The sequence below is a fragment of the Sebastes umbrosus genome, chromosome 13 (assembly GCF_015220745.1).
Source record: "Sebastes umbrosus isolate fSebUmb1 chromosome 13, fSebUmb1.pri, whole genome shotgun sequence".
Taxonomy (NCBI): Eukaryota; Metazoa; Chordata; class Actinopteri; order Perciformes; family Sebastidae; genus Sebastes; species Sebastes umbrosus.
In genome coordinates, this window is record NC_051281.1 from 25,841,164 (window position 1) to 25,866,740 (window position 25,577).

General features: G+C 41.9%; 1 protein-coding gene across 7 annotated transcripts in view; it reads left to right on the plus strand.

The window, feature by feature from the left end:
- tns1b (tensin 1b) overlaps nucleotides 1–25,577 on the plus strand; it is a 205,480-nt gene that overhangs the window by 19,198 nt on the left and 160,705 nt on the right. The window contains exon 1 of one of the 7 annotated variants that reach the window (XM_037790816.1): nucleotides 1,016–1,156. The exons of 5 other annotated variants lie outside the window; for them this stretch is intronic. In XM_037790816.1, the coding sequence (XP_037646744.1) occupies nucleotides 1,142–1,156 (15 nt within the window). In that variant the 5' untranslated portion in view covers nucleotides 1,016–1,141. Of the gene's footprint in view, nucleotides 1–1,015; nucleotides 1,157–18,806; nucleotides 19,266–25,577 lie in introns of those variants that run through there. One more of the 7 variants, XM_037790819.1, reaches the window with a different exon arrangement.

Sequence of the window (25,577 nt, forward strand, 5' to 3'; positions counted from 1 at the left end):
TGCATGAACTACGGCTGTCAAAGTTAACGCGATAATAACACGTTAACACAAGTTCATTTTAACGCCACTAATTTCTTTAACGCATTAACGCAATTGATATTTCGGAGGTTGTAGCGGGCTCAGTTTTAAAGCTAAAGAGAAGATACTGGCATCATATAAAACTAGAAAACCTAAGGAATCCATTGGTACCAACCACATACCGTCATACTTGCATTTTCAAAGGGGTCCCTTGACCTCTGACCTCAAGATATGTGAATGAAAATGGGTTCTCTGGGTACCCACGAGTCTCCCCTTTACAGACATGCCCACTTTATGATAATCACATACAGTTTGGGGCAAGTCATAGTCAAGTCAGCACACTGACACACTGACAGCTGTTGTTGCCTGTTGGGCTGCAGTTTGCCATGTTATGATATGAGCATATTTTTTATGCTAAATGCAGTACCTGTGAGGGTTTCTGGACAATATTTGTCATTGTTTTGTGTTGTTGATTCATTTCCAATAATAAATATATAAATAATATATACATACATTTGCATAAAGCAGCATATTTGTCCACTCCCATGTTGATAAGAGTATTAAGTACTTGACAGATCTCCCTTTAAAGTACATTTTGAACAGATAAATGGGCAAGTAATTTGTAATTTAACGCGATTAAAAGTTGAACTTTTTCTGATTTACAGTATCTGTAAATGGCTTGGTTTGAAACCTGGAAGCATCTGGAGAAGTTTCTGTGTTCTGCTAACAGAGAGCCAGACTTTGATTGTTGTAAAAATCAAGCCCTCTCTGTTCACGGCTTAAACACCGACCTTGGCAAAAGTAAAATAAACTAAAAATCTCAGAGAGCAAACAGCTCCTGGTGTTCTCACTTTCCATGTTATGATCTCCTGACACTGGCTTTCCATAGTGTGAGTGTGTGTGTGTCTGTGTGTGTGTTTCCTCTCCCCTTGCTAACAATGCAGCTCAGGAAGTATGTCAGGATAAGGGCCAGACTGCTGGGCTCTCTTTGGCCAGTGCATCCAACGTTGAGGGACAATAACATAGTCTTGTTAATCCCACAAAAGCTGGTTCAGTGCTCAAGAAAGCTGTGGATCTGTGAAAGGGAATTACTGCCCCAGGTGTCTTCAAAGAAAACCCCGCGATGTCCCTCTGGCTGGTGAGTGTTGTTGCAACATGTCATTTTGAACCGTGGGTGGTCACGGACTCGCTCCCCATCTCGAGGTCAGTCCAACCCCAGAACACAAAATATTGAGGCTGAGTCAAAGGATTTTACTGGTGGTTTTGCTTGTTTTAGGTTATTAACATGCGACTTTACTGAAACTTCCTGACTTAATGTTACTTCCAACAATTTTCCAAAGACCCCATAGAGTTTTAGATTGATTTCCTACTTGTTTTGGCAGCAGTTGTTCTCCATTCAGGCAAGTGAGCTATGATAACCAACTTGTAGATTTGCGGTGTAACATTTAATTGAATCTGAACCCTTTCGAAACCCGCTATTTAATCTATAACATTTATAACATTTTGTTGGCTGCGAAGGCAGAAACATTCAAGTTTTGAGTTTCTTTTCAAGACCTACTTGCTCCAAATACTGGAGGATCCAATGCCAGACTATTAAGCAGAGAAGCTTAAGATATTACTATGACAGCCTTACATTGATGTCATTTCTCATCATATCTCTTATATCATTTCTCTGGAGAAGATTCGCCACATGTGTTGACCTATAAAAACACACAGTCCATTTACTGTTGAAGATTGATTTTTTTTTTTTTGTTTCTTTCAAAATGAATGTTAATTAACTAGCTGATATGACATCAACACAGGCTAAAAATGACGAGTGGATTGCTGATGTTCATGTTTTCTATATTGCTCTCCGCCGGTTAAAGCTGCAGCAGGCAGAATATTTTTGGCATCATTGGGCAAAAATTCCATAATAACCTTTCAGCATATTGTAATTCAAGTGACCGGAACTTGGCGTTCCTTCACCAGATTTCACAATGGCTGCGGCGTCACAAACTTTCTCATTTTACAGCTAAACAGTACACTACAAGATGATTCTGAAAACATTTGAGGAGAGAAATAGGCATTAACATAACATAACATTGATTCATATTTGATCAGCGCTGCCTAGTTTGACCGTTTGATCAGAGTTCACGAGCAGTGATTGACAGCTGTGTTAGAGATTCCGTGGCTCTTATTGGTTTTTTTTTTCTTCGGTTGTGGTGAAATCTTTCAAAATGCCATTAGGAGCACTAAAAGGAGACAGAGGAACATGATTTTTCTCACAGATTATCTGTCTCATAGACTACTTTCAGGATATAGTGACAGTTTGAGCGAATATAACAAAGCGTTATTTTTATTAAAGTTACCAAACCTGACATAGTAGGTATTTTATGACATAAACTCTTTGCCCTGTCTAGTTGACGCAGTTTTGACCTCAGAGACTGAGACAGTCTCCATCTGACCATATCATATGTCTCTCTGTCTCTCTTTTGTCCTGTCCTCTGATGCGGTAGTGTGTCACTCCTAGAGGTGTCCGGACAGCTAATCACTTTATAGCCGCACAGAACGCAATAACTTTCACTCTGATGACTGTTTTACAAGGGGCTGTCTGCTCGTCATTGGAGGTGGGCCCACGTCTGTCATTGACTCACATGCAATGGTCAGCCTCAGCTGGATGTCTGTTATGTGAAAACGGAGGAGAGAACACCAGGCTTCTTTAATTAACCTTCATTTGACCTTTATTAATTTCACTTACTGGATGACTACATGGTGTGAGGGGGAAATTTACTTACAGGACGACATGTTAAAATTAGAGCAGTCAAAGTTAACGCGATAATAACGTGTTAATGCAAATTCGTTTTAACGCCACTCATTTTTTTAACGCAATCGATCTATTGGAGGTTGTAGCGGGCTCAGTTTTAAAGCTAGAATGAAGATACTGGCATCATATGAAACTAGAAAACCTAAGGAATCCATTGGTACCAACCATGTCATACTAGCATTTTCAAAGGGGTCCCTTGACCTCTGACCTCAAGATATGTGAATGAAAAGGGGTTCTATGGGTACACACGAGTCTCCCCTTTACAGACATGCCCACTTTATGATAATAACATGCAGTTTGGGGCAAGTCATAGTCAAGTCAGCACACTGACACACTGACAGCTGTTGTTGCCTGTTGGGCTGCAGTTTGTCATGTTACGATTTGAGCATATTTTTTATGCTAAATGCAGTACCTGTAAGGGTTTCTGGACAATATTTGTCATTGTTTTGTGTTGTTAATTGATTTCCAATGATAAATATATACATACATTTGCATAAATTAGCATATTTGCCCTCTCCCATGTTGATAAGAGTATTAAATACTTGACAAATCTCCCTTTAATGTACATTTTAAATGGAAAAAAACTGTGTGATCCATTTTCGATTAATCACGATTAAATATTTGAATTGATTGACAGCCATAGTTAAAATGTTTAAAAACTCTGAAATAATGGATATACAGTCTTCATGTTCAGGTGTACTTAAAAGGAAAGACGAAGCCGGCGCTACACTGGACCTTCATACCTTTTCATCACCTTGGCCTACATTTGGCTCATTTCTGCCCTGCCTGGGCTTTTATGAGGCAGTTGATGACTGCATAGAGGCCTTTGGTGTTGGAGGCCAGTTGATAATTGCGGCTTGAAAGGTGAAATGGTCACTGTGGGTGCTCTGTGTTTGGCGGGCACTTCTGTAGATTCTAATTAAAGGTTAAATAGCTCACCCCTGCCCTTTGGAATTTATAATTTACTCCCCCAACACGGATAAAGCTGTCAAGGAATTTTTAAAAAAATATTCACCTCGGATTTATTGGTTCCATAGAGGGCATATCCGTTACCAAAAATGTGGGGAATTTCTCAGACTTCAGGATCGGAGTCATTGTGAACAATGTGAATTATTTGATTGTATATAATGCATCCATTCTGTAACTCACTTGTCACCCGCAGACGTTATAGAGGAACACCATGGAAGGTTTCACACCTTTTAAAGTGGTGCAGAGCACTTAATCTGAAACTTTGGATTCTCAGTGATTCACTAAAACATTTATGGTTCTGAAAAAAAAATTCGGATTTCCAAATTTGACCATCGCACAGCATCAAATTCTGAATATTCTTTATCATTTCTCACCAGACTACATTGCTATAGGTTAGGATGTCAGTATCACTTGCATGCAGTCCCTGGGCTTTGAAGCTGTGCCTGGGGAGCTTTGTAGTTCTTTGTGCCTCCTTCCGTCTAAAAGAGGCTTTGGGTTAACAGCTGAGATTATAGCTTTTCTTAAAACAGGATATTTCATTGTGCGCTCCATTTTGTCAACCGATCCGGGCTTAAATTTCCCATGATTGCCAATTTACCAAAACTGTTTCCATCTGCCGGCTTAAGATAGAGCAGCGTCTCTTCGCTATGTTTAAAGATGAAATGAGCTTTCACTTAATTCCCCATGGCTTTCTGCCATGTGCATACATTCGCCAAGCTCTCAATCCCAAAAAAATGGACGCCTCGGATCAATAGTGGGAGGGGCGGGAGATAATTGCTGCATTAATCACAGCCACTTTGTTGGGGGCAATAACATGAAATGTAATATTTAAACAAATGGGACTCCAATGCAAATGTTATTATTGGTTATTAGTTAACTTAATTTTAAATGGGCTGTGCCTTTGCAGTAGACTCTGGATGTACTTTGTAGATGTCAGTTTACATTACGGGAATAACGGTGTTTTACAGCAGCCATGTGCATACTGGGTGTAAACCGGCTGCATGATGTCATTGAGGCTCAGCTAAACCATGGCACATAGCTGCAGTATGTGTGAAATATGGGCTTAGGCGAGAGCACACAGCACACAGTTCAATCACAGAGTCTGCAGTGAGCTGCAGTGTAGCACTGTGTCTGCACATATTAAGTCTGATGAGGAGGCTGTAGCTAACTGGCACTGGGTGTTGAATACTAACTCTGGTCAGACATTTTGAATGTTGACTTGATATTCCACAGAGTCTTTACAATAATAATAATACAACTCCTTGGTAGAGATAACAGTAGCCTAGACAGCATTAAAACTAGGGTTGTCACAGTTAACACCATATGAACGCATTAACGCAAGTTAATTTTAACGCCACTAATTTCTTTAATGCATTAACACAATCGATCTTTCGGAGTTTTAAAGCTAGAGTGAAGATACTGGTATCATATGAAACTACCAAACCTAAGGAATCCATTGGTACCAACCATGTCATACTAGCATTTTCAAAGGGGTCCCTTGACCTCTGACCTCAAGATATGTGAATGAAAATGGGTTTTATGGGTACCCACGAGTCTCCCCTTTACAGACATGCCCACTTTATGATAATCACATGCAGTTTGGGGCAAGTCAGAGTCAAGTCAGCACACTGACACACTGACAGCTGTTGTTGCTTGTTGGGCTTGACTTTGCCATGTTATGAGTTGAGCATATTTTTAATGCTAAATGCAGTACCTGTGAGGGTTTCTGGACAATATTTGTCATTGTTTTGTGTTGTTAATTAATTTCCAATAATAAATATATACATACATTTTTATAAAGCAAGCATATTTTCCCACTCCCATGTTGATAAGAGTATTAAATATTTGACAAATCTCCCTTTAAGTTACATTTGAACAGATAAAAAATGTGCGATAATCTGCGATTAATCGTGATTAAATATCTTAATCGATTGACGGCACTAATTAAAAGTTATTTTTTCTTTATTGATGCTTTTAGTAATACACTGCATGCTATTGATGGGTAATACCAAATTAAATTGACTCCAGCTGGATACCACCAGCTGTGACCAAAACACCTCTGTCAGCCCCCCATTAAAACCATGACCGGCCACTTCCCCTCTTATTCTCTCAGGAACAATGACCCTTAACTCCCTAACCTCTTGTCTGGTTTCCTAGAACAGACAACACACCCGACCTTGCCAGAATGAGACTTGAAACCAGCCCATTGTTTGTACTGCAGAGAGGCAGGAAGTGCGCATGATGTTGTACTCCTACTCTGGAACTTCTCTGTCCCTTTGCCAGTATTGTGTAATCTTCTTTAACGGGAATGCAGGAAAGCGGTGAGGCTATGCTGAAACCTGATTGCCTACAGTTTCACCAAAATGTTTGCGAGCTGTTGGTTACTCTCTCTAAGTGGCCTGACAACTTGCAATGCATTAATCTAAGGCAATACAGTGGTAGGCTAGCAATATGATGCACCAATTACTAATTAGAGAGCAAGAATTGCTTATTGGTTCTCATTTTCCTCCATTACACCTGCTGGTCTCTGTACTTTCAGTATAAAGGTTATGTGTACAACACTGCATTGCTGTACTGTAAAGATTTGGATGAACAATACAACATAACTCTGACACACCTTGCTACGATTGTTGGATTTGGGTCTGGATTAGGCTGACCACAAAAAAAAAACAGGAAGCAGCTTAGAATACACCCAAATAGAGCAGTAGACCTATCTTGCAGTGTTTTCACCATAAAGTCAGAGGCTTCTTTCGGTCATTTCCCCAAAATGAAACAAAGAAGGGAGCTTCCTGTGTAGCTACATGATCTGGAACAAGGTTACTCTTTTTTGGTCTGTATATTCGGCTGATGTGACAGAGCATAGAGCTAAATGTTCTGGTTTGATTCTCTGAAATTGCCTTGTGAAAACAAAGTTAAATTTCAGACTTTATCAGCAGAATTTAGCATCAGGTGTTTTAATTCTGTCTCCTCTTTTACACTTCTTGCAAAACTCTGACGGCCCGCTGGTGGGCCCGGCGGCTATTCTGTCTTTCAGAGGTTGTAGCGGGCTCAGTTTTCAAGCTGGAGTGAAGATACTGGTATCATATGAAACTAAAACATCTAAGGAATCTATTGGTACCAACCAACCACAATGGTCATGTGTAGTTGGTCGTGAAGAATGCTAAATAACGCTATGAAGTTAACAAAATTTTGGCGAGGAAAAACTGTCACGGCGATTTTCAAAGGGGTCCCTTGACCTCTGACCTCAAGATATGTGAATGTAAATGGATTCTATGGGTACCCACGAGTCTCCCCTTTACAGACATGCCCACTTTATGATAATCACATGCAGTTTTTGAATGTAGTATCAATGTGTTATTTTCACCTGTACTAAAATGGTTTATTTGAATATTTCTGAATACTGGGGTCCCTAAACAGTCTTAGAATTGCATAAATTGGGTATCACTGTAAAGCTGAGACTCTTGTGGATCCAGTGAGCCCAACTGTATAAATTTGTGATGATGTTAGTCCCCATAGTAGCCATTTCATTGTATTGAGATTGAAATTTGACCTCACTGTATACAATGACCTGTGGTGACCTCTAAGATAATCACAACCTCATGAACCTTTACAGCCACAAACTAGAGACCTAAAGCATTCAGAAAATGGATGGCTTTCCTAGGTAGATTGACAATAAGGGGGTTTCTGAGCAGTTTACACAACAGAAGTGCTCGCCATCCAATTGCCGAAAAATGCAATTCTTACAGAAATCTGCAAATGTCAAACGTTTTTGATACCAAATCACAGCATGTCTTTTTCTATGGTGTTCCTCAAGGTCTTGGTGTCTTAATGTGGTATTTTGGAGGGATCATTGATCATTTTTATCAATTCTCGAGTGGAAAAATTGGTTAAATGTATCGCCAAATCTGTGTAACAAATGGTATCAACCCAAAAACTGCTGCAACAACTTATTAGACATAATAGAGCATGAGAATGGTCATCATATACTTCTATCATAATGTTCTAAACTGCTATACACTTTCACAATTTATTTTAATTAATGCATTTATTAATAAAGTTTTATTTCTTATTTATGTCTAGAGCAACTTGACACACAGTTCTGAGCTGCATCTCAAATTAATCTTCAGGTTTCCAGCTTTCAGATGATGTAAACCACTTCTATGTGACGTCTACTGTTGACCTGCTATCTCCCCCTAAAGACCCCCTGTACCCCCCTACAACCCCTCTAAAAAACAAGGGCAGAATGGTAATGGGTTAAAAGCACACAGTTTTCTCTTCTTCAGTGATGAAATAGTTTTTTCCATGTTGTCCGAACAATTCACCTATGTGCCCTCCACTTTATCTAATAAGGGAAACGTGCTGGCTCAAATCACTGATGCAGCTCTCAGTCTATATATTAATTACTCAGAATGCATACAGGCCCAGAGGCTCCAGGGCCATTTATGATTGGTCTGAGACTGCCAATCTTCATTAGGCGCTCCCCCTGACAGCTACAAATGCACCAACACACTCCACTGAGAACATGTATCTCCCCCACACATATTCACTCTTTTAATCTCCATCTCTTTTTCTGTCACATAGTGTACATTCATATTAATTCACCTCATCTCCTTTCTGGATATTTGTTCCTCTGATCTTTTGACATAAAACAAGCAGTAATCGTAACATAAGCTGGATATTGCCTGCATCGTAATTTGTATTTACAGCTTCATCATTTTAATTGCTAGGAATTCACTTACTCCACTCAACACATCTTGATATTCATTGTTCTTGCACTGCTTCAAAGACTCCCTGAGAGCAATCCCCCCTTTTTACATTAAATTGCAGACCCCCCCCTCCTTTTTCCATCACTATAAGTGCCTCCTTCTTTAACAGACGGCTCTGCCCGACCCACCACACCCCACCTCCGCCCACTTCTGTCTTCCTCTCTCCTAATCTTTTTCCTCCTCATGCTTTGAATGAAAGAACCTGCAGCATCCAGAGAAAGAAGGGAGCAGGATGGAAGGATGCTGTAGGGATGCTAGGCAAAGCGAGGGAAGGATGCATTTAGGAATGACCTCGACCACACTTTAAGGGAACTTCCAGTCACAGAAACTGAAGACAAATGTACCATTTCTTAGGATCAGATCAGTATCCATCCCGGGATTCTCTCAAGGACTGACTACTAGGGTTCTCTGGACACTGGTTTTGAAGGACAGGCTAGAGAGGGAGGGGAGACGAGGAGCAAGGAGAGGCTGTTATACAGAAGAGGACGTGAGGAGGTTTCCAGGAGAGAATGGGCGGACTAGGCTGGTGTCTTGCCACAGTCTTCAGTTGGGCAAAATTTTTCTTCTACTGCATCTTCCCGTTTCGGAAACAAAGGAAAAGCAAAAACAAGGTACAGTTCATATTTTAGATGTAATGTGAATCGGGATAACTCAAGTGTTTTCTTTTCTTCTATTTACTCAGATTAAATTGAATGCACCTTCATGTTGAACTTGGCTTCAGTGACGACCAGATTTCCCTGATTGTAATAGAGAATAACACATAATGATCATTGATTGGAACAGTGCTGCATTAACTCTGTTGGTTGAGACAAATAACGGTCATTTTTAGTAGGGCTGTCAATCAATTCAAATATTTAATCATAATTAATCGCATGATTGTCCATGATTAATTGCTTTTAATCACACGTTTTTTTTACCTGGTCAAAATGTACCTTAAAGGGAGATTTGTCAAGTATTTAATACTCTTGTCAACATGGGAGTAGGCAAATATGCTGCTTTATGCAAATGGATGTATATATTTATTATTGGAAATCAATTAGCAACACAAAACAATGACAAATATTGTCCAGAAACCCTCACAGGTACTGCATTTAGCTTAAAAAATATGCTCAAATTGTAACACTGCAAACTGCATCTCAACAGGCAACAACAGCTGTCAGTGTGTCAGTGTGCTGACTTCACTATGACTTGCCCCAAACTGCATGTGATTATCATAAAGTGGGCATGTCTGTAAAGGGGAGACTCGTGGGTACCCATAGAACCCATTTTCATTCACATATCTTGAGGTCAGAGGTCAAGGGACCCCATTGAGAATGGCCATGCCAGTTTTTCCTCGCCAAAATTTAGCGTAAGTTTGGAGCGTTATTTAGCCTCCTCCGCGACCAGCTAGTATGACATGGTTGGTACCAATGGATTCCTCAGGTTTTATAGTTTCATATATTGCCAGTATCTTCACTCTGGCTTTAAAACCGAGCCCACTACAATCTCCGAAAGATGGATTGCATTAATGCGTTAAAGAAATTAGTGCGTTAAAATGATTTTGCATTAATGCGTTATCTCGTTAACGTTTCCAGCCTTAATTTTTAGCCACACTAGTGGAGTGACTCTAGAGATGGCAATGCCGTTGGTCCGCCACATTGGCCCAGACTGAGATATCTCAACAACTATTGAATGGATTGCCAGGAAATATTGTACAGCCATGGTCCACAGAGGATGGATCTTTGACGACTATTCCTCTAGCGCCACCGTGAGATTGATATTTGTGGTTTTGACTGAAATGTCTCAACTACTATTGGAATGGATTGCGATCAAATTTGGTAGAAACATTAATGTCTCGCCACTTTTGTGATCCCTTAACTTTTCCTCTAGCGCCATCATTAGGTAAAAAAATTCAGTTTGTTCAATACTTTAGTTTTGCAGGTAGGTTATAAAACAACGACATTCCCAACAGCCTCAGCGGTACTTTGTGTTTTGTGTTATTTATCAAATGCTTAAGTGGTTTACACGGTAAACATCATTTTTAATGGGTTTTTGGTTATAATAAGGTTAGAAATAAGGTCTATGATTAACACAAGCTGAAGAGATTTTAACGTTTTCCTTTATGACATAAAATATGTCAGTAAATATCCCAGTCATGAATTTTGAAGCCTTTGTGTCTTAAAAAAGTGGCTAAATGAGACTACTAAACGTCATCACGCCGACTCGTCCTCCTTTACAGCCTTGTTGTGTATACTCGTGCTCATGCGACCGTCGTGTAGTTCGTTTATAGTCTAACGTTAGCTTTTTACTTCTGGTGATTGCATTCACACTTCAAAAATCATGAAAGTGGAGTTCATTCGCGAAGATTATCTCACAGAACAAAACATGTCAGTATCATGAACGTTTGTTTGCCACAGAGATTATTTTCTGCAATAATCCAAAAGCCAATGGAACAATCCCATTGACTTTTGTCGAGGGAACCCAGGGCGATTCTAACTTCCTGGTTGGCCTACAAAAAATACATTATCCCTGGAACACTCAATTCAGTGTCTTCGTAGACTGTGAAATACATTTATCCATTCATTGGTTTTCTCACACCGTTGTCTTTACTCTGTTGCAAAAAGTTATGATTAGTTTGTCACAGATCATAGATATTGTTGAAAACTCCCAGTTAGAATTGCAATTGATGAAAAATATTGACCTACAGGGTGTATTTAGGATTGTGAGCTTTTGCATGACCCCATCCCCAAATGTCCCAACATTTTTATTTTCAGTTTCCAAATGACAATGGAAATAAAATTAATATTTATATGACGTCCAGCCAGCGATAGGCCTGCTATGAGCACAGAGGATGAGACAGGCCGGAGAGATAAGCACATTAGGACACACACATGGGCGTAGACACACACACACACACACACACACACACGCACACGCACACACAGACACACACACACACACACACACACGCCCACACACAGACCAGGATATTGCGAGTTTGACTTGGGCACTCTTCCCGATAGTAGGTCTGTGCTGTCCGACAGAGCCATTAATCTTGCAAATGCAGCCGCTGCTCAGTGTTTTAGTACACACACCTTGACATGCACACAGCATTCATCTACACACACCAAGCTCATCCCGAATTAAAGCAGAAAGTGTTATTAGTCAATGGCTGTCTGGCCACAGACACATTGAAGGTCTTTAACATGCGACTCCCTCTCCTGGGGTTGTGCATCTTCTCTCTGCTGGCACTTTGATGGTCTCTGTGCCATGAGGTGGCGTTCAGCGGGGGGGGCGAATAAGCACTTTACCTGCAGTTGCCCTCAGTTCTAGCCTGTCTACACTGGCTGTGAGTGGCTAAAGTGTTTGCAACAGCGGCTAAACGGGGCGGTGTGGTTGTGCGGCGAGTAGGATGAGACCTCACAGGTACTGCATTTAGCATAAAACATATGCTCAAATCATAACATGGCAAACTGCAGCCCAACAGGCAACAACAGCTGTCAGTGTGTCAGTGTGCTGACTTGACTATGACTTGCCCCAAACTGCATGTGATTATCATAAAGTGGGCATGTCTGTAAAGGGGAGACTCGTGGGTACCCATAGAACCCATTTTCATTCACATATCTGGAGGTCAGAGGTCAACAGACCCCTTTGAAAATGGCCATGACAGTTTTTCCATGCCAAAATTTAGCACAAGTTTGGAGCGTTGTTTCTTCGCAACAAGCTAGTATAACATGGTTGGTTTTCTAGTTTCATATGTTGCCAGTATCTTCACTCTAGCTTTAAAACTGAGCCTAAAAATCACAAGTTGCGTTAATGCGCTAAAGAAATTAGTGGCGTTTAAACAAATTTGCATTAATGCATTTTTATCGCGTTAACTTTGACAGCACTAGTTAATGTGTAATTTAAATGTGTACATTAATAACATAATAATAAGTTTAACTGATTAGTATTTATGGTGCCAGCTAGTGAGGGTAGCAATAACTAGTCGACTTATCACGTACATCACCAGCAGAAAACCCTCCTGAAACCCTTTAATCCAAAGATGTCTCCAAAGTGAGAAAAAAAATGTGCTCCCAAAAAATGTTCACTTTTATTTTTTTACAAATAAATCTTCAAAGAGTACGCCTGACAAACCCAAAAAGGCTTCACACCGTGTACTGTAGGAGTATTGTTGTTGTGTTCACGGGTCAGTGTGTTCTGGACGACAGCCCTTCCTCTCACAGTGTTACACAGCAAGTGAGAACAGAGGAAAAACGTGCACACACATGTGAGTGTTCTGCAAAAGGGAGGGCCCGGGGTCTGTATTGTTTTCAACAGATGGGAGTCACGGGGGTGGGAAAGGGTGTGTGCATGTCTGTGTGTGTTGGGGGCCTGCTGGAGTGTGTTCTTCCTCTGTCTGTCAACAAGTGAACTCCCCCTTCATCTAGCAGGTTCTAGGACGTCAGCCAAGATGAGAGAACACACCCCTCTGTTTACACATTCACTCTCTCCTCATCTATCTGTGGTTATCTACTACCTCGATCTTCTATCTGCTTATCAGACCCCAGTTTATCTGTTCGTCATGTTTTTTCTCCCCACCTCTTTTACCTCCTCGCTTGCTTCATTTTTGCTGAAATCGTTTCTTGATATATTGAATCCTTTGTAACAGGGTGTGCAGCTTTGATCCCTCTCTGCTGTTTACCCATCTTTACTTGGTTCAAGGACACTGACCTGACACCGGTTAATCTTCTTAATTGTGTAAGTGCCTCGCTGTCCTCTCGTGGCTCTGGTTTACAAAAGAAGACAGAAATGGTCAAGGTTAAAGAGGCACTAAAACAAATCCCACAAGTGATCTGATTATGCCTTAGAAATATGCCACTCCTCCCTTCACTACATTACAACCTCCCTCAGCCACACACACACACACACACACACACACACACACACACACACACACACACACACACACGCCCTCCATTATCGCTGCAATCCCTCCTATATTTAATAACTGTGTTCTGAACAAGTGTCTGATTAAAAATGTGGGGTGCAATTTGTTCAGTGACCACCAGTGGGTGCTGCAGCTGCACTTGGTTGCTGTACTGTCAACTGTGCATGGTCTTTAGGGAGTAATGCAGTCTGTCACCAGTATTGTGCCAAAATGACCATAAGTCCTGGATCATTTTGTCTTTGAATAGTCATTCTATTAAATCATGATATCTGACTTGCAAAAACTGCAAAATTTGTTTCTCTGTCTTTTATTGTAACTGCTTCATATTATTTACTGTTAACTTAGAAACCAGGCTAAAGTTAGATATCATTACTCATATGCTCTCGTTGTTGGCTGTGCACTAAATCCTGATGTTATATATAGAAGATATTCTGTTTATTAAAAACAAATGATGCATCATGCACGGTTGTCACACTAGAGTGTGCTGACAGGGAATTGGAAGATGACTTCATGCAAGAGTAGAACATGGTGTGCAATGTTGTAACGGTTTAGTTTTAATTTGAGTACCACTAAGCCCCGCTGGACAACACTCAAGTGCACAGTCATTCTGTGACCTATATTTGCCGACCTTGAGACATTAAAAATAGGGAGGATTTCAAAACCAAAGTAGGGGGTCTGGGTGACTGGTGACTTAAAACTAATAATAAGTACACTGCAACAGCATTTTTATATTAAACTTTTAATTTGACCTTTAATTCTCAGGAAAGAAAACGTAAACTGGGCGTGTAAATCTCTGGCATAAACTAATATTCATCAGTTTTTATTCATTTTTTTCCCCCTGCTTGAGTATTTCTTTCTGTTAGCTCTCTCCGTCTCTCACTCACTGAAGGTCTTTTCAGACACAACGCGACAACAGTACCACTGCGCTATGAAACCCGTTATTTCCAGTGGCTTGCATCGTGTGACGACGGCTTTTCCCTACGTCGAGCAAAACCCACAGCTGCACGCTGTGATGTGCGCTGAACAGCAGCGAGCGCAGCTCAAACATGAGCTCAAACTGCGTTGTTTGGCAAGCATAGACTGCTCTCATCTCCCGGAGTCTCCCGGGAAAATCAGGAAGGTTGGCGTCGGTGACTTTGTGTTATGTTCCAAAATAGCCTCAAGCAGTTGTATAAACTTTACTGTGTGAAGTGAGATGTAATTTAATATAATCAAATCAAGTTAGAAGACATTTAGAGCTACTGTAGTCAATATTTTTATATTAACAATGGATTAAATATGTAACGTGAAAGGGGTCAATGATGAACCCACAGATAATTATCATCCAACCACAACCACTATCATTCCCCTCAGTCACAGCCACAGCTACAGAGCATGTTGGCATCTATTAAATCATTGTTTTGGTTTTTCGACACACAACTTTGCTATGTTCGTTCAGTCTCACAGCTCTCATTAATTGTTATACCCCTGCGACAACGTAGTTGGGGGTATATAGTGCTTCGCGTGTGTGTCCATCCGTCCGTCTTTCTGTCCGTTCGCGTGTCACACTTTTCTTTCCGGAGCAGAACTCAGAAACTATTTAATTTCCAGAAGCAGGCAGCTGTTTTTAAGGACAAAGCTCTAAAACACGAATGTACATTACCTGCAACAAACAGCATGAAATAAGCATGTGACCTGTTTTGACCCCGCCCCTTCAAAAAAAACGGAATCAAGAATCGTTAAGAACCAGAATTTAGGGCTGCAGCTATCGGTTATTTTAGTACTGGAGTATTCTACCGATTATTCCATCGATTAATCGAGTAATCGGATAAATTTTGATTTAATAAGGAGCAATACTCAATATACAAAAGAGAATATAAGACAGGTCTCTTAAAAGGAACAACCAATTGGTTTCCTTTTTAGAAAAATCTATATTTTCATTGCGTAAATTGCATACCATAATATTATCTATTATCTGTCTACTTTGTGGAGTTTACATGTTCTCTCCGTGGCAACGTGGGTTTTCTCCTGGTTCTCCGGCTTCCTCCCGCAGTCCAAAGACATGCAGTTTAATTGTTGACTCTTAATTGCCCGTAGGTGTGAATGTGAGCATGAATGGTTGTCTTTCTCGATGTGTGATAGTCTGGTGACCTGTCCAGGGTGTACCCCGCCTTTGCCCAATGTCAGCTGGGTTTAGAATCGGTCACTATATCCTGACAGTAGTACATGAGACAGGTAATCTGAAAAAATCATGTGACACTGTGTCCTCCGGTGCACCTAATGGCATCTGCAAGATTTCACAGACCGGAGGAAATCAACCAATCAGAGCCGAGCTGGAGCCTTGCCGTCTCTGAGCAGCTGTCAATCACTCGCGAACTCTGATCAAACGGTCAAACTAGGCAGCGCTGATCAAATATGAGTCAATATTCTGTTACTGTAATGTCTATTTCTCACCTCTCAATGTTTTCAGAATCATCTTGTAGTGTACTGTTTAGCTGTAAAATGAGAAAGTTTGTGACCCGGCTGCCATGTTAAGACCAGTTGAAGAAAATACCAAGCACTGCCCACCAGCCGGAGCAAATTTGACAGCTAAACAGTACACTACAAAATGTTTCTGAAAACATTTGAGGCAAGAAATGGGCAATGACCCAGATTTTCTCCAAAAAATCGAGGCACTTTGTGGAGCTTCCGTTCCTGATGTGAACTGGGGTAACTTTGGTAACTGGGCATTTATCATGCTTGAATAATAAAAAAAAAAAAAATAGCCTATATTAAGCAGTAATAGAAATATTTTTTAGTTGAAGCCCTAAAAAGACACAGGGGTGCAATAATGTAGAAGAAAGACCATTGTTTCTGCAAAGTTCTTGAATTTCTCAGACAATTCCAGCTGGAGTGTGTGTGTGTGTGTGTGTGTGTGTGTTGCGTGCGTGTGTGTGTGCGTGCTGGTTTGAGGGGGATTAAGTTCAAATGTTTTCTCTCTAACATTGTCTCCTTTAGCGAACTTCTCTGTAGGGGTGGCCTGCAGGAAATACCAAGGGATTAATCCTCTGTGCCACTGGGTTAGTGAGTGAGTTTGTATGTTTCTGTGTGTGGGTGGGTTTGTGTATTTATATAGCGTGTGAGAAAGATGTGAATGTGTGCGTGTGAGAGTGGGGGAGAAATAGGTGGTTATTGGTGAATGTTTGTGTATATGCATGCGGCGAGTTTGGTAGTTTAAATTATGTGTGTTTATGTTTTCAGGAAGTAGTGGGCCTGGACCCCAGATTTCCGTCTTGACTTGTGTGAGAATCTTTGTGTGTTTGTCAGAAAATTATGGGTCCATGAGTGTTTACAGGTGCATGGAGCCCACTATTGGGTAATGGTTACATTTGTGTGGAGGGTTTGCGGTACTTGTGTGTGTCTGTGTGCAAAAACGAAGTACCCACACAAGGGGATAAAGAGTCACGCATGGGGCTAAACTAGTCATTGATGAGCAGTGAGAACTTAATGAAGCAGCTTTTGCTTCCCGGCCCCTCTGTGCTCCGTCTCTGCAGTAAAGGGTGAAGATGGAGGGGAGGCGGGACTCTGTTTGAGGCCACTAAATATGTGGGGGGCCAAAGGTGGGATTGAAAATGGTAAAGGAGTGCCCAAGATGAATGCTGATATTCTATATTTTTCTTATTGTACACAAATACAAGCAAAAGATCAAAACCAACAATGAATTGATCTAACTAACAAGTATTGTGTGTGCATCCAAAGCTTGATAGATCTTACATATACTGTGTTCCAACTAATCTTATCTAATATCTAATCTCTATAGAGTGCATCAGGGATGATGTATTTTTTTAGGCCAACCAGGAAGTTAGCGTCGCCCTAGTTCCCTCGACAAGAAGCCAATGGGATTTTTCCATTGGGTTTTGGATTATTACCGAAAATAAGCTCTGTGGCAAACACGTTTATGATACTTACACGTTGTGTTCAGCAAGATGATCTTCAAAAATGAACACCACTTTTATGATTTTTGAAGCGGGAATGCAATCGGCAGAAGTTAAAAGCTAACGTTAGGCTATAAACTAACTACACCTCGGTTGCATGAGCGCGAGTATACACAATGAGGCTGTAAAGGTGGACGAGTCGGCGTGATGACGTTTAGTAGTCTCATTTAGAGACTTGTTAGCAACCGGCTTTTTTAATACACAGAAAGGCTTCAGAATTCACAAGTGGGATATTTACTGATGTATTTTATATCGTAGAACAAAACGTTAAAAATCTCTTCAGCTTATGTTAACCACAGACCTTATTTCAGGCATCTAACTAAAAACCCATTCAAAACACCCATTGACTTCCAGACGAGGGAACCGGAAGTGCTAAAATGCTAACTCATTTCCGGGTTTTATTAAAAGCACATCAATGAGCCACACTGTTGCACTGGGTGACATGTTTCTTTACCATGAACACACACTGTAGTATATTTTCGACTCAATCCCACATACTGCTGTAAATACACCCTAGCATACCAAATGTGTTTTAATCCACAGCTGAAAATAGTCCCCCAACACATGCCCTATATCCTCCTGTTTGAGTAACGTTCGCTAAAAACTACAGTGCCCTGCTGTTAGAGGAAATTACTTTGCCTTTTTTAAAAAATGAAACTATATATTTGCGACCCGTGTTTAGAGATTTTGTCTTTTTTTATTTGCATAAAATGGACTTGGAGCTGAGTGCCAATGGGTAGGGAAGAGAGACGGATCACATTGTTGATTTTGGTGTTGTCATGGGATTTGTCGATGATCAGAAAAACATAAAAGCATGTACGTGTTATCCTTAAATTGAAAGATTGTTTGAAAACGATGCCTTACTTGATATTGTATGTGCTGATCATTCATAAGAATTCAAAGGTATGAAGCGGGAACAGGTGGCTGTAACCAATATTGCTACTTAAAGAACTTAATATGTAAGCTTACAGCTGTTGTTCGTTGTAATTGGGAGAGGTGTTGACATTTCTGTTGAAAATCGGGCATCAAATAATGTCAAACAATGTTGAGGAGAGTGGGTGGCAATCTCAATAGCAGGTGTCTACTCTTGACATCCAAACTCAAAGCATTTTCCAGTGTCAGGAGAAATGCCAGTGGTTATTCATCACATGGGTGAATGCAGGGGGAGACGGAGTTTATGAAATATTAAAATTGGGCTCAATACAGAAATACACAGGGAAACTGTGCAGAAGAGAGATGGAGGGAAGGGGGAGGTGAAATGCGACGGATGCTGAGGGGGGGCGAACAGAACAGGGAGGGGGGTGGGATCAAGGAATGAATGAAATTAAAAGTGGTGAGACTTAGAGGGGTAAAGAGGGAGGGAGACATGGGATGAGAGAGAGAGAGAGAGAGAGAGGAGGGGCAAAAGAGATGGATAATAAGCAGCGCACCCCCTCCCCCTTTACTCCCGTGGAGCGGTGGGGGCAGCCTACAACCCCCCCCCCGCACCCAAAAAAAGGCTTTGTGAAAGTTTCCCCGGCAGAGGAGAGAGCCAGAGTGAGCGCAGAGGAGAGGCAGTCAGGATCCAATTTAGAGGAGAGACACTAAGGAGGAGAAAGCAAGTCAGACAGTGAGGAAGAGGGAGAAAGCAGGAGCCCGAGGTGAAAGACATCCAGGGTAGTCATGGCTGTGCAGCGTTGGGCAACTCTTCTCCTGGCTGGATTATACTTAAGGAAGCCCACCGGTCTGTAGCAGCAGCAGCAGCAGCATCACCCCTGCCCGTCACCATGCCGTCAGTCTCTCTAAGCCTGCCAGCAGCTCTGGCTGGACCTGCACGCACCTGGGTCTGCCTGTCCTGCATGTTCTGGGTGAGATAACATTTCAACTGGATCATCATGATTGATTTGTAACTGTCAGCTGCACAGGACTTCTGTCACTTCTATGACCAGTTTTGTAGACCTCTGGCCATGCAAATCTAATAACTTGCAAACTTCAATCTTTGCCACATCATTGCAGAATTAAGAGTGTGTGTGTACGCAGTGCATGAGTGAGCTGAGTGACAGAATCAGCTTGATGATGCAATTAGCCACAATGGTTTTGTTGTGATTTGCACCACATCGAGAAAGGTTTGCCGGCTTATTCAAGTGGTGGTACTTCAGTCCAGTGCCGTCGGGGAAACCCTGATCAAATCAAGCTGGGGATCTATTGGGTGGTCTGCGTGTCGGGGGTTGGGTTGAGGGTTGGGACCCCGGCCGTGGGGGGCCTTGGCACGGTGACACGTTTGAATGAGAGAGATATTATGAAGGCGGATGGGAGGCTGTGCGAACACGAGACAAACTCTGTAGGGTTTCCTCCCTTGAGAAACATATTTAATATTTTCTTCTCCATGCACAGACTAAAAATGTGTCTGCTCTGACACACAGTTGAATTAAATGGATCCCCTGCTCTCTCCCCCCCTCAGTCTCTCTTTCTCACCCTTTCCCACTCCCTCACTCCCTCTGTGTCCCGCTCTAGGTGGTTGGGACACACAGCTATTTTTTGCTTTCTCTTGTATAATTCAATCTGCCGCGCATTCCCGCTCACAGTGAGGGGCTGTTTGTGCTCTCTTGTGCCCTCTGAGCTTGCGACGTGGTCAGCGTAGAACTGTGTTCATGCGTGTGCGTCCACGCTAAAAGCATTGCGACCGTGGTCTCGACATTTGTCTTAAAACACCAGTGAGTGCTTTTTCCTAATTTGTGCTGATATGAAAGAACATTCCTGGCTCAAATATACAACATAGCATGCTGCTCTCCTCTTTTTTCCAGCTGAATAGAGGATGAAAGAGGAGAGCGGCTGAATAGACCATTGAGATCCATCCTTCCCCATTCTGCAGTGGTCCTTTGGGACATGACTGCACACCACTGACAGAGCTGCGGGTCCTTGGCGAGGAGACTGGATAATCTTACAGAGCTCTTCATCAGTTAATTACCATTCTTTCTTTTGAGGAGCGGGAGGCGAGGTGAAAGGGGGGGGTCGTAAAAGAATCTCAAAGCCCCCCAGCTAAGCTCTGGGTCACTGATTGACTGCATCAGAGCACTGTATGACAAAGAGAGCTCACTTAAGGGGGCGGGGTTCAATCGGAGCCCCCTGCGTTAATAGCAGATCTTTGTATAGTCCAAAAACAGCCTTAATTTGGGCAAACCTTATTCCAACACATTAGAGTTAGAGTTAGGGGTTAACACTAGCCCTTCTCTAAAGGGATGTGCTCGTCATTCCAATCAAAACATGAACCTTCGCCAGTAAGTTCTTCCAAAGACCACTGAAGATCTGGAAGAATTGTCAAATGCTCATCATCTTTGTGATGATACATTGCTGCACTTCTGTCTAGACTGATCAGGTTTGTGTATGGACACAGGCATACTCCTTTTACAGCTGGGAAAGTGAGAACAGCTGCAAAAGCTGTTAGGAGGCAACAGAGAAGTAGAAGAGAGAGATAGGTACGGGGAGAATGAGCATGTGGAAGAGGGAGTGAGTTAGTACAGATGCAGGAAACAGACCATCTCCACCAACTATACAAGATCTATTCCTTAGCCCAGGCCTTAGATTGGGAGGGTTTCCTCCTGTCAGAGCAGGATGGTCCTGGATAAACGGGAGTTATTTCCAGCACAGAAGCAGAAAGAAAATGCTCAGGGAGCTATAGGAAATGACAACTCGAAGGACAAAGGAAATGAACAGAAGATGGGCAAGATCGGAGGGCAAAGTATAAGCACGGATGGCGCAAGAAGGCCTTGAAAGAAGACCTTCGGAAGAGTGCCCCTCCTCCACTGAACACTGAATAATTAATGAGAGCCAAAAAAAGGGTTTTAGGGAGAGTTTTATCAGGTTTCTCTGAAAGGGCCACGAAAGCAATCAAATGCTGATATGAGAGAAAGTTTAAAGGGCATGCAAATCCTTTTGACATTCAAGAATGGCAGGTTCTGATTGCATCCGCTCATTGTGGCTTTTGCAGCAAACAGGTGTAATCGAATTCGTGCCAGGCAGCCAGTTGCAAAGCTGTCGGTCGCGGTGGCCACGTGCTGTTGTAGGACACACCGCCTCAGATCGCTGCCTCACAAATATTGACCCACAGCTAAACCTTCAGAGCTGTCGGCGTTCAAAGAACTCCTCGGGATGATCGATATCCATTAACACACACTCAGTCCATCTAGGTTCAGAGTTTGGTCTCAGAAGGATCACTCTGGGAAATGGTGTCATCTCAGGAATGTTAGGTCATTGGTCTTTAGTTGTCTTGACTTGAAAAAAAGATAAACCCCAAACCCTGGTGTTGCTGTTTCAAACTGACTTAACTTCTGCCTCTGAAAGCAGGACATGTAAAAGTATCAGGAGGTCTGAGCTCTTCTGATTCAAAAGGATTTACTTCCACTATTTCTTCTATTTGTATATTTTTGGCTGCTTTTCCACCCTTCTTTTTCTCTCTTGGTCTGTTGCTAGTTTGATTCCCCCCCCCATCCGAGTTCCTGAGATTACCTCTGATTTGTGTTGAAAAATGTTCCACATGTGGGGCCCCTTTGAAATACGGCAACATTTCTAGTAATTGTAACATCTGGGTTCACGTTGCCCCCAAATGTTTTCACTATAATGGATTTGCCATGCAGTTGTTTTCTGTCTTGACGTTCATCCCCGTCGTTGCCATCCCAGGGGAAGTTTGCAACGTGATGTCTCATCTTGCCTTTGCTCCTTGGATCTTGCTTGAAAAAAAATCTTGAACAACAAAAAGGGAAGTTTAACCCCTTGCTCAGTTGATTTATGAGAGTTGTTGAGCTTTGTGTAACACCTCCCACCCACCCCTTTCGTCCCTGAAGAGACCCCCAGCTTTGTTCATGCTTCACTGGGCACATTGGCCTTAAACCTCCCATGGCCTTCTGACTTTCCCTGGAGGGGAGTTTCGGATTCAGAAATTTGACAGGGTTTTTGTTTCCCTATTTTGCTCTACTTGATCCAGAATTATTGACTTAATAAAGTCAGTTTATCCTCATTTTACTGGTGATATAAGTTTCCCCCAACTCCTACTTTACTGCATATGAATTGTATATTTTGCACATTTTTTTTCACTCTCATGCCTGAAGCAAGAGTTAGAGTGAACTAAAGTATTTCTTTTCTTCCGTTCTGACATCTATTAGTATCGTCTGTATCATCTCTGACATCATGCCGCCCTAACTTTTGTGTCTGATTTAGTTAGTGCAATATTACCTCATGTCTCTGAAGGGCTGTAACCAGTTTGCCCCCCTAGAAAGTAATAGTATTTGACCTTTTAACCTCTGGTTATATCTTGTGTCATGTCCATCACACGCTTTAATTCTGTCAGAGGTGGGACACGACATCATGAGGACACGTTATAGTCAGATTAACAGCAATAAATAAAGTCATGGCGGTCTGAATACACTCACTGGCCACTTTATTAGGTACAAGATGTACCTAATAAAGTGTCCGGTGCTAGTACCGGCTGGTCTTCTGCTGCTGTAGCCCATCTGCTTCAAGGTTGGACGTGTTGTGCGTTCAGAGATGGTTTTCTGCATACCTTGGTTGTAACGAGTGGTTACTTGAGTTACTGTTGCCTTTCTATCATCTCCAACCACTCTGCCCATTCTCCTCTGACCTCTGACATCAACAAGGCATTTCCGTCCACGCAACTGCCGCTCACTGGATATTTTCTCTTTTTCGGACCATTCTCTGTAAACCCTAGAGATGGTTGTGCGTGAAAATCCCAGTAGATCAGCAGTTTTTGAAATACTCAGACCAGCCCCTCTGGCACCAACAACCATGCCACGTTCAAAGTCACTTAAATCCCCTTTCTTCCCCATTCTGATGCTCGATTTGAACTTCAGCAAGTCGTCGTCACCACGTCTAGATGCCTAAATGCATTGAGTTGCTGCCATGTGATTGGCTGATTAGCTATTTGTGTTAACAAGCAATTGAACAGGTGTGCCTAATAGTAACTAAAAGTGGCCGGTGAGTGTATACTGCACCACACCTTTTAGGCTCAACAAGTCTTTTCATGTCATGAGTTTTGTACAGCCATTTAGTTCCATTTTTGATTGTGTTGAGTTATGTACGGCAGGCCCACTTAATTTATATTAATGGCAATGTTTTGCAATGACAAGCAAGTCTAGCTATTTGTATGAAAGTATTGTAATGGACTACAAATATCCCTTTGCTTTTTCACCTTTTGATGCTAGAATTAGCCCAAATAACACTCTAATCTTGATGGGTACTGGTTAGTTTTGGTTACATTTTTGCAAAAAAAAATGTCCACATAAAGATCACAACAACTGGCATCAACTTTGGCATGAATATCTTATGAATATCCATCCATCCATCTGCAACCGCTTATCCCGTTAGGGGTCGCGGGGGGGGCTGGAGCCGATCCCAGCTGACATTGGGCGAAGGCGGGGTACACCCTGGACAGGTCGCCAGTCCATCGCAGGGCTGACAAATAGAGACAGACAACCATTCACACTCACATTCACACCTACGGGCAATTTAGAGTCAACAATTAACCTAACCTGCATGTCTTTGGACTGTGGGAGAAAACCCACGCTAACACGGGGAGAACACAAACTCAACACAGAAGGGCCCCAAGCGACCCTCTAGCTGTGAGGCGCCAGTGCTAACCACTGCACCACCGTGCAGCCCCTATCTCATGAATATGAATATCTAAATATCTAAATCTGCCTGGGATATCCCCTGGTCCTCATGTATTCTATTGGGAAGATAATCATGAAATATACAGATGACTTTCATGGATCCTATAGCATAGACTCTTTCCATTTCAACAGTCCTAATAAGTGCCCATAATTTGGGCAGATTTCACATTTCTGGTCCTGAAAGGATAACCCTTTTGATTTGAAGTACCCCGTGCTCTTTTCTGTAGCAACACCTACAAGACTTAATGTTCTTGTTTATTGTCACTAATGATGCATTATCAAGAATAGCGAAATTGTCAGTTTGTTGTGTTCAACACCTTTGCAGTTTCAGCGTCTAGGGGCTGCTAGCGGTGCTTTCAACTTACAGTCTTGTTGTTTTGATTACATTTTTTGCAGATCAAAAGTTAAGTTCTATGTGGTTTTTATTTTTCTAAATTTATTTGCATTTATGTATTGTATCTTGGTTTGTGTAGATTTTTAAAGAAGACTGTCTCAGACATTTTCAGCAGTGATGTAATGTAAAATCACTCTTTATACCCTGAACATGTTAAAAATACGTTCAACAACATATTCTGTACTTTTTTGTCAGCCTCTCTGGGTTCAGTGCCGTATTTAAATTTGTTCTTGTGGGCAGTAAATGTATACAGGTGACAGGTTACTTGAGGAAATGCCTGTTAGACCCTTGAGATGGAAGGTCAGAGGTCACTGTTTAAGAAGTGAAACATCTCCAGGGACTGGCTGCAGACTTTGCTCTAGAGTGTGTGTGTGTGTGTGTGTGTGTGTGTCCAGAGGTGTTTGGACCTGGTAGTAGTTAAGATTGGATAGCTAACAGGAAGCTCGTTGTGGGTCCTGGGCCCCCTCAGTACTGGATCCAAACAAATCCCCTGCCGGTATGTTACACAGTCAACAGTAATGTTAGGCTAATGATACAGTGATTTTGGTAACACAAGCATCATTTGAGTTTATTTGGAAGTACAGAAATCATCTTAGGCAGAAAAAAACACATTCTCCTGATCCAAAAAATGGAAGAGAAATTGAGATTGTATTTTCAAGCAGGAACATGAAACCATATGTGGTACCTAGAGTAGGTGATCATGAGCTGACGGTGACCGCTCTCATGTGTCCATGCAAGAGGAATTTCAGTCATCTGTCTCATGCACGTCTGACGGAACAGAGAACGCTTCTATTTTAATCAATTCAGCCTTCTATACAGGCTGCTTAACGGCTCACCTTTTACTCTCGCTACACGTGTGTAAACGCGACCCGAAGTGCACTTTTACGCATCAAGTCAGTTTTATAGTTTATTAGTTTTAGGCTCGTAACTACGGTGATAACGTGTTGGGCGCTGAGCACTGCCACGGCGCAGGTGGCCTACAGCTCTGCTAACATGCTGCTCACGATGCGCCTCCTGTGTAGACACAATGTCAATGTCACTGGACCTCCATTCACAAAACTGAGAGGTCTATTTAAACCAGGCGGCAACCTCCGAGTCTGAGA